This window comes from Hyla sarda, chromosome 7, assembly GCF_029499605.1.
Source record: "Hyla sarda isolate aHylSar1 chromosome 7, aHylSar1.hap1, whole genome shotgun sequence".
Taxonomy (NCBI): Eukaryota; Metazoa; Chordata; class Amphibia; order Anura; family Hylidae; genus Hyla; species Hyla sarda.
The window spans coordinates 164,411,971-164,428,427 of record NC_079195.1 but is presented as its reverse complement, the minus strand read 5'-3'; the positions used below and the strand labels follow the sequence as shown (position 1 = coordinate 164,428,427).

The 16,457-nt window shown below is 43.6% G+C and overlaps 1 protein-coding gene across 1 annotated transcript in view; it reads left to right on the top strand.

Annotated features, from left to right (window-relative positions):
• SELENOH (selenoprotein H) overlaps positions 1-2,602 on the top strand; it is a 66,933-nt gene extending 64,331 nt beyond the window's left edge. The window contains exons 2-3 of the mRNA XM_056531202.1: positions 702-847; positions 2,495-2,602. Of these exons, the coding sequence (XP_056387177.1) occupies positions 702-847; positions 2,495-2,595 (247 nt within the window). The 3' untranslated portion in view covers positions 2,596-2,602. The remainder of the gene's footprint in view (positions 1-701; positions 848-2,494) is intronic.
• Positions 2,603-16,457: the final 13,855 nt, after the last annotated feature.

Sequence of the window (16,457 nt, the reverse complement as noted above, 5' to 3'; positions counted from 1 at the left end):
GCACATGTCTACTATGTACTACTAACAAGAAGCCTGTGCCCACATGAGCATGTTGTTGTCTAATATGAGTGAAGATAGATTAGGATATTTGCATATTGAAGAGAGAGACTACATATGGGAGCATGGAGGAAGGAGGCACATAAGCTCTGAAAACCAGCTCCCACTTGCATTGTGCAAAAGACAATTGCATGATCAGACACTTATCCCCGATTTTAGGGAATAAGGTAAGTACTGAAGTTCCCCTTTAATGGCATCATGCTGTACAGTTGCCTTATGGTGTGTTAAGGGGCTAAAAAGAAACTCACAAATTAGTCTTGGAAAAGTTATATAAACAGTGATCAAAAAGTGAATGTATTGATTTAAAAAAAAAATATTATTTATTTAAAAGAAGCTAAATTGGAGGTGTTCTTGATCCTATGGGATAATATTACCCCAGTTTTACTAAAAAACTGTTTATGCCATGAAAACATTGATCCCTTGGTGTGTGAGATGTTCTTTCTGCCTTAAACTGCACAAAAGGGAGGATTAAACAAGCTGTCTTATAGGAAGATTCATTGTCCACAGCAACCAATTAAAGCTTTATATTTTTTTCTTTCTTATATTGTTGGTGTAATTCTAAGCTCTGATTGGTAAATCTCCCCATAAGTCTACAAAAAGGCTTGTTCACACAAACCAATTATATCTGTACTTATGTGTTTTAGCACCAGCTGACGAGTTTATGGACGAGCAGCCGCTGAAGTGAAGACTGCCCTTCAAGGCATTTTTCATGAAGTGAAAATTGAGATAAATCCCATAAAACCCAGAAGAGGAAGCTTTGAGGTTACACTGCAGAATCCTGATGGACAGAGTAAGTCATGCTTTTGTCTTTGTGAAGGGAATCTGTCAACTCTAGATCATGCTCAGAGCTGCAGATAGCTGATGGGAAGATCAAACAAATGATTCCGGTCTCTTCGCTGATAGCTGTTTGCAGAGTTCTTAAACCATGTTTCTCGGTCGGCTCCATTGGGGGACACAGACTGTGGGTACATCTTGCTGACGCTAGGCACACAAAAGAAAGTCTCCCCCACCTGGCTGGATATACCCCGCCTACTGACCCTGAGCTAATCAGTTTTAGCTTATTGTCAGTAGGAGGCAGACACAGGTCTGGAGCTCTCCAGACCTGGTCTTCTTTTTTTATTTTATCGCTAGGGCCTGTTGTAGGGTCTTTTCTCCTTTTTTATTTCTTGTTTTTTAGGTGGGGGTTCAGGAGCATGGCACTACCTGCTTCCCCATATGCGGCTAAGGGGCACAGGGCATAGAGTACGCACCGTTAACCCCTTCCCACCAACTCCCTGTGCCTGGGGTTACACCTTGGGTCCGGGTCCCCCTACCTTCCCTGCTAGTCCCGCTGTCTCAGCCTGAAATGATGGAGGTTACAAATAGCTGGCTGAAGACCTCTTAGGGGAGTATGTGTTTCTCTTCCCCTTCTTCCTTGCTTTAGGGGGCCCCTTATACCTGGGGCCCCAGAGGGATTTTTCATCCATTTTTTTATGGGGGCAGGGATATGGGCTCCGGTCTTTGTATTGCAGTGTTGGGACTACGGGGACCGCGGAGCAGCTCTCCTCCCTCTCCCCTTCGCCATCCCCTACACTGCTTACTCACTTTAATTCTGCTCCAACACAGCACCTGTCAGCTTGGCTGCATTTGCATTGCCGGATCTTCAGTTTACTTTCATTTTTGCCCGCTTCATGGGCAAGTCGCGCGGCGGTCAGGAAACTAATTGAGGTCACTGCTGCGGCCTAGTCAGGCACTTAACTCTGCCCACTCTGCCCACTCTTTGCATTCGGGCGTGCTGGCGGGGCTCCTGGCCTCCTCCTGCTGCCGGCCAATAGTCTATCGGTGCTATTCGGCGGGGGGGTTGTTTCTGTGTCAGCTTCTGTTCCCATCCCTCTCCTTCTGCAATGGGGGTCCATCTTGGTGCGGAGTCCCCCCCCCGTCACTTCCTCCTTTCGGCAGGGGGACTCCTTTGTCATTCCGGAGGTTGGTCGCAAGGGTCTTCCGGCTTCCAAGAGGACCATTTCGCTGTGGATCCAGTCTGCCATCTCTGAATCGTACCATCGTAAAGGGAATCTCCCACCTTTTCGGGTGACTGCGCATTTTACGCATTCCGTTGGGGCTTCTTGGGTGCTCTGCAATAGGGCAAGTCTGTAAGGCGGCCACCTGGTCGTCTTTGCACACCTTCACTAAATTCTACCAGGTACACACGTTTGCATTAGCTGATGCTGGTTGAGACGCAAAGTGTTGCAGGCGGCAGTGGCTCAGTCTTCTGCCTGATTCTGAGTTGGGTATTTTTCCCACCCTGTGGACTGTGTCCCCCGCCCCCCCCCTCCCCCCCCAATGGAGCTTTTTTTATGCTTGTATATCGTTGTTTTTGTTTTATTTTACATTTTTTCCTACTAAAGATATGAATGATATGGGGGGGTTCTTTTATTTATTTATTTTTTTTTCTTCCCAGATGTGGAGATTTGGACAGGTATAAAAAAGGGTCCTCCTCGAAAGCTCAAGTTTCCTGATCCAGAGACCATTGTTTCCTCTCTACAAAAATTTTTTAAGTAGACATTTACCAGGTATGTTCTCGCAATGTTTGTGCAGATCAGTGTAGCTGAATCTGACTTAGTCTGCTCTGCAATTAGAGGGTTCCCTGGGAGTTTAGTAGGTTAACACTTACTACATGTACTCCAGCAAGTTCAAAGTAGATTCCACCAATATGGAAAAACCACAACAGTTGGAAGAGATTTGTAGACTCTCATCCACATGCCTTGTTTATCTTGCTGTCCTGTGGACTTGGCCTATTCCTGCCATAAATATATGTGTGACTGTATCCCCTTCATAGTTTATCTGGGCAAAGCACTGCAAGTATCTTTGTGGCTAGTAATGGAACTTATGCCTGTTCACTTTAATGAGACTGAGCTTCAACTGTATGTACAGCACTGTGCCTGTATAAACAAAACGAAGTCATAAATGTTTTTTTTTTTTTTTTAAGTTGACAAATGCCTAAAATTGACAAAGTAGGTGTAGGGTCACACATGCCATATTTTGCTGCATATTTTCCTACCCATTAACCCCTTAAGGACAAAGACCATTTTGACCTCAAGGACCAGGGCATTTTTTGCAAATCTTATAAACAGTCACTTTTAGGAGCATCCTGGCACCACTCGGCAGGTTTGTGGATTTATACAATAATATCTCCTCTGGCATTCACTAAAGACACTGGTGCCAACGTCAAACACATAGTATTCACAAGCATTAGAAATATATAAAGCACGAAGCACTCACCAGGACTTCTCTTGTCAATCAAGGAAACCTCTTTATTCTCATGATGTAGTACAGCAGCAGAAGAGCGGAGAGAGGTGGGGGAGGAAGACTGACCAAGGTCTGTATCGCGCAGTAAACACGCCAAGGTAGGGCCTGACGAAGCTTTTGGTGCACGATACGGACAGTCGCCTGTCTTCCTCCCCCACGCCATTACCTCTATCCGCTCTACTGCTGCTGTGCTACATCATGAGAATAAAGATGTTTCCTTGATTGACGAGAGAAGTCCTGGTGAGTGCTTCGTTATTTATATTTTTAATGCTATTGCAAATCTGACCTGTCACTTTATGCGTTAATAACTCTGGGATGCTTTTACTTATCAGTCTAACTCTGAGATTTTTTTCGTGACATATTCTTCCTTAAGATAGAGGCACATTTTCATTGATAGATTTTTCTTTTTACTACCCAGCTTGCAATGTCTTTTAAATAAATTATATATGGATTCACATATACAATATGTATACTATTATATTGACATGTTTTTACCTTTTTAAAGACATTAGAAGGCTTTAAAAGTAGAGCAGGAAAATGTCCAAATCGAATTTTTTATATATTTTTTTTTTTTTTTTAGGCACCAGTTAAGTTTGAAGTGGGTTCAAAATAACATTCAGAAAGTTTAACCCTTTTAGGTTTTTTTTCACAGGAAGAGCAGCAAAATGGAGGGGAAAACTCAATCTCCATTTTTTACAAGGGTAAAAGGAAAAAAGCTCCCACAATTTGTAACACATTTCTCTTGAGTGAGGAAATACCTCATGTGGATGTAAAGTAATACAAAACTAAATGTGCAATAGCCTAAAAAAAAGTCCACAGTTTAAGAAATAAGTGCAGCAGCCGAGGTGACCCATCACTCCAAACATGCCCAACGAGACAGCCACACAGGGACAGACTCCGTGCCACCGTAGCAAAATCAGCTTCAGAAAATACACAGCAAAATACTGCGTGTGTGACTCCACCAAGACGCATCTTAATAATGCCTGTACATTTGAAATGTTTTATTTTGGCATAATGCATCAGTACAGACCGTACGGAAGTTAACTCCAGTTGCTGTCAATGGGTTTCCACAGAAGTGGATTAATTATTTTGGCTAAATCCACCCAAAACTGCACTGCAGTCAATGAGAGTGCGCTTAAAGGGGTTATCCACCATCAGGTGATTTTAGTACGTATGTGGCAGACAGTAATGGACATGCTTAGGAAGCATCCGTGCTTGTCTTGAGGCTAAATGGCTATGTTGTGAGATTACCATTACACTGTGGCTAGCTTTTTGTGAACTGGTATTTCCTGTTTGACTTTTTTTCTTTTTTTTGACAAATCCCATAATTCCATTTTCCTCCCTCCCACACATCATCCACCCCATCCATTGAAACATAAATGAGCTGCATCCATTCAAAAGACCTGTGGTTTTCAATCAGGGTGTCTACAGCTGTTGCATTAGTTGCAGATTGATCTCTCTCCCACCAAGCTATCCCTCCACCCATTGAAGCAGACAGGCTCCCTGTCATCAGCTGACTAGTGAGTCAGGTCTCTGCTGCATTGCAACTTGGAAAAAATCTGAGACAAGTCATTTTGTATGCTGGTAAAAATAAATATTGGAGTTAAAATCGCATAAGAATTGTGAGAAAACCGTCACACACAGGTACAGACACTATATTATGAACTACACTAACTTTACAGCCCCTGTAGCATTGTCAAAAAAAATAAATCCTGGAATACCCCTTTAACCCCTTAAGGACTCAGGACGTTTGAGTACGTCCTGTCAAATCCCGGCCCCCCGCCGCTAGCTGGTGCCACCTCACGATCGCCCTGATTCGTTTCCCTGCCGAACAATCAGGGCGCCTGCTGCGGGTGTCACTCCCGCAACCCGCTCCGCCCCTCTTCCGGAGGACGTGAGCGGGTGCGGGACGTGCACCCCAGGTGCTGGGGACCCCGATCCCTGGCGTCAATGTTGGGATCGGGGCCCCAGGAGCGACGGCGACGACGAGGGACTGACCTCATGCGGCTGGATCGTTGGAGGTGAGTGACAGCCTCCTGCTGTTGCTTAGCAACAGCTCCCAGCATGCAAAAAGGGCATGCTGGGAGCTGTAGTTATGCAACAGCAGGAGGCAGACCACCACAACTCCCAGCATGCCCTTATGGGCATTCTGGGACTTGTAGTTTTGCAACAGCTGGAGCCACATTTTTTCTATGGAAAAGTGTACCTTCAGCTGTTGTGTAACTACAACTCCCAGCTTGCACAAACAGCTAAAGTGCATGCTGGGAGTTGTAGTAGTGCATCTGCTGGTTGCATAACTACAACTCCCAGCATGCCCGTTGGCTGTCGGTGACTGCTGGGAGTTGTAGTTTTGCAACAGCTGAAGGCACACTGAGTTATGTAGCAAACCAGGGTCTCCAGCTGTTGCATAACTACAGTCCCCAGCCAAAGTAGTATGCCTCCAGCCGTTGCATAACTAAAAGACCCAGCATGCCCTTCCGCTGTCCGTACATGCTGGGGGTTGTAGCTTTTGCAACAGCTGAAGGCACACTGGTTGCAAATCACTGAGTTTGTTACCAAACTCGGTGTTTCACAACCAGTGTGCCTCCAGCTGTTGCAAAACTACAACTCCCAGCATGTACGGACAGCGGAAGGGCATGCTGGGTCTTGTAGTTATGCAACAGCTGGATGTTTCTCCCCCCCCCCCAATGTGAACGTACAGGGTACACTCACATGGGCGGAGGATTACAGTAAGTATCCGGCTGCAAGTTTGAGCTTCAGCAAATTTTCTGCCGCAGCTCAAACTGCCAGCGAGAAACTACTGTGAACCCCCCGCCCATGCGACTGTACCCTAAAAACACTACACTAACACACAATAAAAAGTAAAAAAAACACTGTATACACACACCCCTATACAACCCCCCTCCCCAATAAAAATGAAAAACGTCTGGTACGCCACTGTTTCCAAAACGGAGCCTCCAGCGGTTGCAAAACTACAACTCCCAGCATACACTGATAAACCGTACATGCTGGGAGTTGTAGTTTTGCAACAGCTGGATGTTCCACCCCCCCAATGTGAACGTACAGGGTACACTCACATGGGCGGAGGATTACAGTAAGTATCCGGCTGCAAGTTTGAGCTGCAGCAAATTTTCTGCCGCAGCTCAAACTGCCAGCGAGAAACTACTGTGAACCCTCGCCCGTGCGACTGTACCCTAAAAACACTACACTACACAAACACAAAATAAAAAGTAAAAAACACTACATATACACATACCCCTACACAGCCCCCCTCCCCAATAAAAATTTAAAACGTCTGGTACGCCACTTTTTCCAAAACGGAGCCTCCAGCTGTTGCAAAACAACTACTCCCAGTATTGCCAGATAGCCACGGACTGTCTAGGCATGCTTGGAGTTTTACAACAGCTGGAGGCACCCTGTTAGGGGTATTCTACGCCAGTGATTCCCAATGTCCACCCCTATGCAAGTCCCTAATTTAGGCCTCAAATGCCCATGGCGCTCTCACTTTGGAGCCCTGTCGTGTTTCAAGGCAACAGTTTAGGGCCACATATGGGGTATCGGCGTACTCGGGAGAAATTGTGTTACAAATTTTGGGGGGTATTTTCTGCTTTTACCCTTTTTAAAAATGTAAATTTTTTGGGAAAAGGCATTTTAGGTAAAAAAAAAATAAAATTTTTACAAATGCAAAAGTCGTGAAACACCTGTGGGGTATTAAGGTTCACTTAACCCCTTGTTACATTCCCCGAGGGGTCTAGTTTCCAAAATGGTATGCCATGTGTTTTTTTTATTTTTTTTATTTTTATTTTTTTTGCTGTTCTGGCATCATAGGGGCTTCCTAAATGCGGCATGCCCCCAGAGCAAAATTTGTTTTCAGAAAGCCAAATGTGACTCCTTCTCTTCTGAGACCTGTAGTGTGCCAGCAGAGCACTTGTCACCCCCATATGGGGTGTTTTCTGAATCGGGAGAAATTGGGCTTCAAATTTTGGGGGGTATTTTCTGCTTTAACCCTTTGTAAAAATGTAAATTTTTTGGGAAACCAAGCATTTTAGTTTTTTGTTTTCTTTTTTACATATGCAAAAGTTGTGAAACCCCTGTGGGGTATTAAGGTTCACTTTACCCCTTGTTGCGTTCCCCAAGGGGTCTAGTTTCCAAAATGGTATGCCATGTGGTTTTTTTTTTTGCTATCCTGGCACCATAGGGGCTTCCTAAATGCGGCATGCCCCCAGAGCAAAATTTCCTTCAAAAAAGCCAAATGTGACTCCTCTTCTGAGACCTGTAGTGCGCCAGCAGAGCACTTTTCACCCCCATATGGGGTGTTTTCTGAATCGGGAGAAATTGGGCTTTAAATTTTGGGGGGTATTTTCTGCTTTAACCCTTTATAAAAATGTAAAACTTTTGGGAAACCAAGCATTTTAGGGAAAATAATAATTATTTTTTTTTTTTACATATGCAAAAGTTGTGAATCACCTGTGGGGTATTAAGGTTCACTTTACCCCTTATGTTCCCCGAGGGGTCTAGTTTCCAAAATGGTATGCCATGTGTTTTTTTTTGCTGTTCTGGCACCATAGGGGCTTCCTAAATGTGACATGCCCCCCCCCCCCCCAAACCATTTGTCGCTCCTTCCCTTCTGAGCCCTCTACTGCGCCTGCCGAACAATTAACATAGACATATGAGGTATATCCTTACTCGAGAGAAATTAGGTTTCAAATACAAGTAAAAATTTTTTCCTTTTTACCCCTTGCAAAAATTCAAAAATTGGGTCTACAAAAACATGCGAGTGTAAAAAATGAAGATTGTGAATTTTCTCCTTCACTTTGCTGCTATTCCTGTGAAACACCTAAAGGGTTAAAACGCTGACTGAATGTCATTTTGAATACTTTGGGGGGTGCAGGTTTTATAATGGGGTCTTTTATGGGGTATTTCTAATATGAAGATCCTTCAAATCCACTTCAAACCTGAACTGGTCCCTGAAAAAAAGTTTCAAAATTTTGTGAAAAATTGGAAAATTGCTGCTGAACTTTGAAGCCCTCTGGTGTCTTCCAAAAGTTAAACTGCGTCAATTTTATGATGCAAACATATAGTAGACATATTGTATATGTGAATAAAAAAAAAAATATTTGGAATATCCATTTTCCTTACAAGCAGAGAACTTCAAAGTTAGAAAAATGCTAAATTTTCAAATTTTTCAGCAAATTTTGGGATTTTTCACCAAGAAAGGATGCAAGTTACCAACACATTTTACCACTATGTTAAAGTAGAATATGTCACGAAAAAACAGTATCGGAATCAGATTGATAACTAAAAGCATTCCAGAGTTATTAATGTTTAAAGTGACAGTGGTCAGAATTGCAAAAAATGGTGAAAAAGGGCTCAGTCCTTAAGGGGTTAAAGAATACTGTAGTGGAAAATAACTTGCCCCCTACAACTGCAATCTCCTGTATGGGGGGCCCTGCAGGAAAGGGGCGTTTCCGTCCCAGCATGATGCAGTGGCCGAAGCTTAACCGTGTCAGCAACCACGTCGTGCAACGACCAAACGCTCCCTTCATGTGGACTGCCGGGGCCCCGTACAGGACCCCCGTGATCTAGAACCCTTCGGATAAGTTTGTCACTACAGTATTCCTTTTAATGTATATGTAGACATTAAGTGCTAAATCAGAAAGAGGCTACTACACGCAGAATTTCATTAGTGTGAACATACCCTTAGACCTATTTATCCTAATGGGAAAACACCTTTATGTTCACACTTACTGGGGAGATTTATCAAAACCTGTGTAGAGGAAGAGTGTTGCAGTTGCCCATAGCAACCAATTAGATCGCTTCTTTCATTTTTCAAAGGCATCTTTAGAAATGAAAGAAGCGATCTGATAGGTTGCCATGAGCAACTGCACCACTCTTCCTCTGCACAGTTTTTGATAAATCTCCCCCACTGTGTTTGTGGATTTGATGCTACAAATTTTATGATGTGTAAACCCAATATAAATATAAAGCAGCATCAAAATATGCAGCATATACAGTGTGTGAACATACTCCTAAAGATTGATTGTGGGAATCCTAGTTGGCTTGAAAACAGTAAAGTAAATGGAGAAACAAAATAACTGAAACCATGGTACAGGGGTGTGGAAATTTAAAAAAAAAAAAAACTACTTGTCCAAGGGACTAAAGCGGAACACAATCTACTTGTCCCTCAAGAAAATCCACTTGTCCTGGTAGATAAAATAATTTCAACCAAAATAGTCTGATCCCCCCCCCCCCGCTAGACCACCAGGGATGGATATAAGATCCCCTTAGACACTGCTGACAGCGGTGATCTAATGGTTTAATAGGTGATCGCAGTATGCCAGGCTATTAGCGGCGGGAGAGCTGTAGATCCTCTTACCCCCGAGACAAGCCCAGAAAAGTCTAGATATAACTTTTTGATCACCTTATAAAAAATTTCTAATATGAAGTGACCAAAAATGAGCAATTCTGGACTATTTTTTACATTTACACCGTTCACCGTACGGTTTAATTAACATCATATTTTAATAGTCTGGACATTTCCACATGCAGAGATAACACTTATGTTTATTTTTGTACATTATTTTTATTTAAAGAAAATTGGAAACTTTTATTAGGAAAGGGGCTTATTCACATATATACGCACTTCACTATTTTTCAGTCTCAATAGGGACTTATGTTACTGGGGGGGGGGGGGGGGGTTCTGCTTCTCCAGTTTATATGGTGCATTCTGTGTCAGAAAATGCTGGAAGTTGCATTTAGTTAGTAGATAACTACAACTCCCAGCATGCCCTGATGCAGCCTATGGTTGTGTGGGTGTTGCAGCATGTTGCACTGTATAGTACAGTCAAGGTTATTGTGTAACATGCTGGGAGTTGTAGTTTTGGTTTGTGTCAGCTGCAGAGCCATAGTCTGTGTCAAGGAATACTGGGAATAGCAGTTAGTAACTACAACACCCAGCATGCCCTGATGCTGCCTATAGCTCTGCAGCTGACCTGAACCAAAACTACAACTCCCAGCATGTTACACTTTATAGTTCTACAGTTTAGGTTATGGTCCAACATGCTGGGAGTTGTAGTTTTGGTTCGGGCGTGTTTGTCTGCATCTGTGGGGCTCTTGGTTGGCGGGTGAGTATGAAGGGGCAGGATTCTGGGGGTGTAATTTAGTGCGGGTGCCACTAAAAATAAATAAAATTAGATGGCACAACTGCCCTAATGCCCGACGTGACAGTCCGCTTCTATCCAAAACATTCATACATACACATATCATACATGCACCAGCCACTGCCCCCATATCATACATTACATATACACATACACTCACACTCACACCATACATATACACCATACATATACACATATCATACATGCACCAGCCACTGCCCCCATATACATACACACACCCCCCCCCGCCACTGCCCCCCCCCACATCATACATTACATACACACATACACTTATACCATACATACACCTGCCACTGCCCACCCCACATCATACATCACATACATACATCACATACATACACATCACACTTAGACATCATACACACATTATACATTACATACACATCACACTTAGACATTATACATACATCATACATTACATACACATCACACCTAGACATCATACACACATACACTCACACCATACATATCAACCAGTGTTTCCCAACCAGGGTGCCTCCAGCTGTTGCAAAACTACAACTCCCAGCATGCCCAGGGCATGCTGGGAGTTGTGGTTTTGCAACAGCTGGAGGCACCCTGGTTGGGAAACACTGATATACACCATACATATGCGCACATCATACATACACCGGCCGCTGCCCCCCCATCATACATTACATACACACATCACACATACACTCACACCCTACATATACAACCACCCTTCCTGTCCCCGCTGCCTGTATTCTCAGCCTCCTCACCTGAGCCGCCATGAGTGGACATCAGAGCTGTAGTCACCGGTGTGAGGTGAGATTTCCGTCCTCCCCCTCCCCCCCCCCCCCCCCTGCTCTGTGTTTTCCCCGTGCAAACAAGCAACCTCCCGTGGTGGATTAGGTCCTGTCTAGACAGATCAGGGGAGGGGGAGGGGTAGAGCTGTGTGCGGGGGATGGAGCTGTGCACGGAGCTGTCTACATCCTCTCTCTCACCCTGCTGTGTCTTCTGAGCTCCGTCCTCAATCCTCCGGGAGGGGAGATAAGGGGTCTCTGCAGTCAGCTGGAGACCGCCGCCCCCTCCATACACTCTGAGCCCGGTGTGAGGTGTAGACTTCCATCCGCTCCTGCGCCTCACACCGACATTAAAGAAAAATACGGGGGAAGTCGGTCTGTCCCTGCTAGCCCGATACAGGGCTAAATCTATAAACATTTCACCTGCCCGGCGCCCAAAACTACTTGTCCCGGGCGTCGGGCTATAGGATTTCCACATCCCTGTGGTATGTATTTTAATGCTCAATGCGTTTTGAGAGTGCAATGTTATAAAAACCATATAACATCATAAAAGATCCCAAAAAGACAGTCCCGTGGCCAAAACCGTAGTAGACCCATGGTTTTGCACACAAGAAAAAAATATACACAACCAGATACACCTAGTCATGTACAGTTTTGAATAGGATGTAATTGAATGTGTTTTCATACGGATGTAAACATATTTCATACTGAAAACCATTTATAGCAACTGTTTGTAAATAAAATAAAAAATAATGTAAATGCACCCTATTTGTAAATATGTAGATTGTACCTCAAGACAAGTCTAATATAAATAAATCAATATACCAGATTACTTAAAATTTCCATACATGGAGAATGCAAAAAGCTTGATTTAGAAACAGAAGAACATGGGGGAGAGAGAGTTGTCAAAGCATGTGCACAGGAAACTTGGTTCTGTAGGCAACTGCACCAATCAAGATTGCTTCATATTTCAGAGGCCTTTTTAAAAATGAAAGTAGCAATCTGGTTGCTATGGGTAACTGCACCAATCTTCCTCTACACAGGTTTTGATACATCTCCCCCATGGTTACCATACTCTTGTCTAGCAGATGTGGTTGGAAAAGGGACTTTATGGATCCCTGGAATAAACACCCATCCTAAGATAAAATGTAAGAGAAATAGGACATTTGTCACAAGCATTTACTATTTCAATAAATTGTGGGTTTTGGTTTTTAATAAATATAGCTGCTTTACCTCCAGCTTATCTTAAAACTCACTATTGCCGATAGCAACAAATCTGTTATCAAAAGACAAAGCTGAGCTTTTATGGGTCTGTATACAAACTGGTGTTGTCTATAGTAGCCTAGTATATGGGCTCTTGGACTGTGTGTTGAGCATATATCCATAGGAATCTATTGGAGAGAGGCTGAAAATGTTGTTTTGGCCACAGTCTTATTGGTGTACACCGGTATACTGCAAAATAAAGAGATTAATAGCATGAAGATAGAATTCCCATGGACATAAACAACTTCTATTTTAGACGGTTATCATTTTGGTCTATTTGCGAAAGCTTTTACAAGGGATGTCCCGATTAAATTTTTTTAAGACAAGGAAAAAGTATCGGTATTCTAAGTGCCAAGGGCGTACCTGTAAGCCCGTGGAAATTTCGGTCCGCGCGGGGACCGGACCGGGATGCCTGCTGAAATCACTCAGCAGGCATCCTGTGCAAATGCCGGCAACTTACGGCGATTCTGGGCTGATCGGGTCACTGATGCATGCTGGGAGTTATAGTTTTGCAACTGCAGGAGACACACAGGTTGGGAACATTCACACGGGCGGGGTTTTATAGAAGGTTTCCAGCTTCAAGTTTGAGATGCGGCAAATTTTCCGCTGCAGCGGGAAACGCACTGTAAACCCCGGCCCTACCCTAAAAACACTACACTACACGTATACATAATAAAGAGTAAAACACTACATATACACTACACAATCACACTGCCCCCCCCCCCATTAAAAGGTCGTATTTCAAGGCAACAGTTTAGGGCCACACATCAGGTAAAAGCATCCCAGAGATATTAAAGGGGTTGTGCGCTGCCCTGCCTTTCGGAACTCCGCTCACAGCGTCCGGAAGTTAATTACTCCGAACGCGGTGTGCGGGCTTCCATGTTCGCGGGCGTGACGTCTCGCCCGCCCCCTCGACAAAAGTCTATGGGAAGAGGGCGCGACCACTGTCACGCCCCCTTCCCATAGACTTTGGTAGAGTGGGCGGGCGTGACATCACGAGGGGGCGGACGAGACGTCACGAAGTGGCCGGGCGTGACTTTACGCCAGGCGGCCGCGAACACGGAAGCCCGCACACAGCGTTCGGAGTAATGAACTTCCGGACGCTGTGAGCGGAGCTCCGAACTGCAGGGCAGCACACAACCCCTTTAATGCTTAAAGTGACAGTGGTCCGATTTGCAAAAAAAAAAACTGCGTCCTTAAGGTGAAAATGAGCTGCGTCCTCAAGGGGTTAAAGGGGTACTCCAGTGGAAAACTTTTTTTTTTATTTATTTATTTTATCAACTGGTGCCAGAAAAGTTACAGATTTGTAAATGACTTCTATTAAAAAAAAAAATCTTAATCCTTCCATTACTTATTAGCGGCTGTATATACAGAGGAAATTCTTTTCTTTTTGTTTTTTTCTGTCATGACCACTGTGCTCTGCTGACACCTCTGTCAGTTTTAGGAACTGTCTAGGTGTCAGCAGAGAGCACATTGGTCTTGACAGAAAAGAAATCCAAAAAGAAAATTATTTCCTCTGTAGTATACAGCCGTCAATAAGTACTGAAAGGATTAAGAATTTTTAATAGAAGAAATTCACAAATCGGTTTAACTTTCTGCCACCAGTTGATTTAAAAAAGTTTTCCACCAGAGTACCCCTTTAACCCCTTAAGGATGCAGGGCGTACGGGTACGCCCCCATCCCAGAGTCTTAAACCCCTTAAGGACCCAGCCATTTTACACCTTAGGACCTGGCCATTTTTTGCACATCTGACCACTGTCGCTTTAAACATTAATAACTCTGGAATGCTTTTAGTTATCATTCTGATTCCAAGATGGTTTTTTCGTGACATTCTACTTTAACATAGTGGTAACATTTTGTGGTAACTTACATCCTTTCTTGGTGAAAAATCCCAAAATTTGATGAAAAATTAGAAAATTTTGCATTTTTCTAACTTTGAAGCTCTCTGCTTGTAAGGAAAATGGATATTCCGAATATTTTTTTAATTCACATATACAATATGTCTACTTTATGTTGGCATCATAAAGTTGACATGTTTTTACTTTTGGAAGACACCAGGGCTTCAAATTTCAGCAGCAATTTTCCAATTTTTCACAAAATTTCCAAAATCACAATTTTTCAGGGACCAGTTCAGGTTTGAAGTGGATTTGAAGGGTCTTCATCTTAGAAATACCCCACAAATTACCCTATTATAAAAAACTGCACCCCCCCAAAGTATTAAAAATTACATTCAGTCAGCATTTTAACCCTTTAGGTGTTTCACAGGAATAGCAGCAAAGTGAAGGAGAAAATTCACAATCTTCATTTTTTACACTCGCATGTTCTTGTAGACCCAATTTTTGAATTTTTACAAGGGGTAAAGGGAGAAATGGATTATTTTTGTAGCCCAATTTCTCTCGAGTAAGCACATTCCTCATTTGTCTATGTAAAGTGTTCGTCGGGCGCAGTAGAGGGCTCAGAAGCGAAGGAGCGACAAGGGGATTTTGGAGAGTACGTTTTTCTGAAATGGTTTTTGGGGGGCATGTTGCATTTAGGAAGCCCCTATGGTGCCAGAACAGCAAACCCCCCCCCCCCCCACATGGCATACCATTTTGGAAACTAGACCCCTTGAGGAACGTAACAAGGAATAAAGTGTGCCTTAATACCCCACAGGTGTTTCACGACTTTTGCATATGTAAAAAAAATATATAATTTTTTTTCACTAAAATGTGTTTCCCCCCCAATTTCACATTTTTGCAAGGGTTAATAGCAGAAAATACCCCCCAAAATTTGTAACCCCGTCTCTTCTGAGTATGGAGGAACTACAATGCTCAGAAGAGGAGTCATATTTGGCTTTTTGAGAGCAAATTTTGCTCGGGGGCATGTTCCATTTAGGAAGCCCCTATGGTGCCAGGTTAGCAAAATAACCCCCGATGGCATACCATTTTGGAAACTAGACCCCTTGAGGAACGTAACAAGGGGTACAGTGAGCATTTACCCCCCACTGGTGTCTGTCAGATCTTTGAAACACTGGGCTGTACAAAATTTTTTATTTGCACAGCCCACTGTTCCAAAGCTCTGTCAGACACCAGTGGGGTGTAAATTCTCACTGCACCCCTCATTACATTCCGTGAGGGGTGTAGTTTCCGAAATGGGGTCACATGTGGGTTTTTTTTTTGCGTTTGTCAAAACCACTGTAACAATCAGCTACCCCTGTGCAAATCACCTCAAATGTATATGGTGCACTCTCCCTTCTGGGCCTTGTTGTGCGCCCCCAGAGGACTTTACGCCCACATATGGGGTATCTCCGTACTCGTGAGAAATTGAAATACAAATTTTGGGGGGCTTTTTTCCCTTTTACCTCTTGTCAAAATGAAAAGTATAGGGCAACACCAGCATGTTAGTGTAAAAAATTTATTTTTTTACACATACATGCTGGTGTAGACCCCAACTTCACCTTTTCAGAAGGGGTGAAAGGAGAAAAAGCCCCCCAAAATTTGTTAGGCAATTTCTCCCGAGTACGGAGATACCCCATATGCGACCCTAAACTGTTGCCTGAAATACGACCAGGCTCCAAAGTGAGAGAGCGCCATGCGCATTTGAGGCCTGAATTAGGGATTTACATAGGGGTATTCTACGCCAGTGATTCCCAAACAGGGTGCCTCCAGCCGTTGACTGTCCAAGCATGCTGGGAGTTTTGCAATGGCTGTCTGACAATACTGGGAGTTGTTGTTTTGCAACAGCTGGAGGCTCCATTTTGGAAAGAGTGGCGTACCAGACGTTTCTCATTTTTATTGGGGAGGGGAGGGGGGCTGTGTAGGGGATGTGTATATGTAGTGTTTTTTACTTTTTATTTTATGTTAGTGTAGTGTAGTGTTTTTATGGTATAGTCACACGGGCGGGGGATTACAGCGAGTTTCCCGCTGCG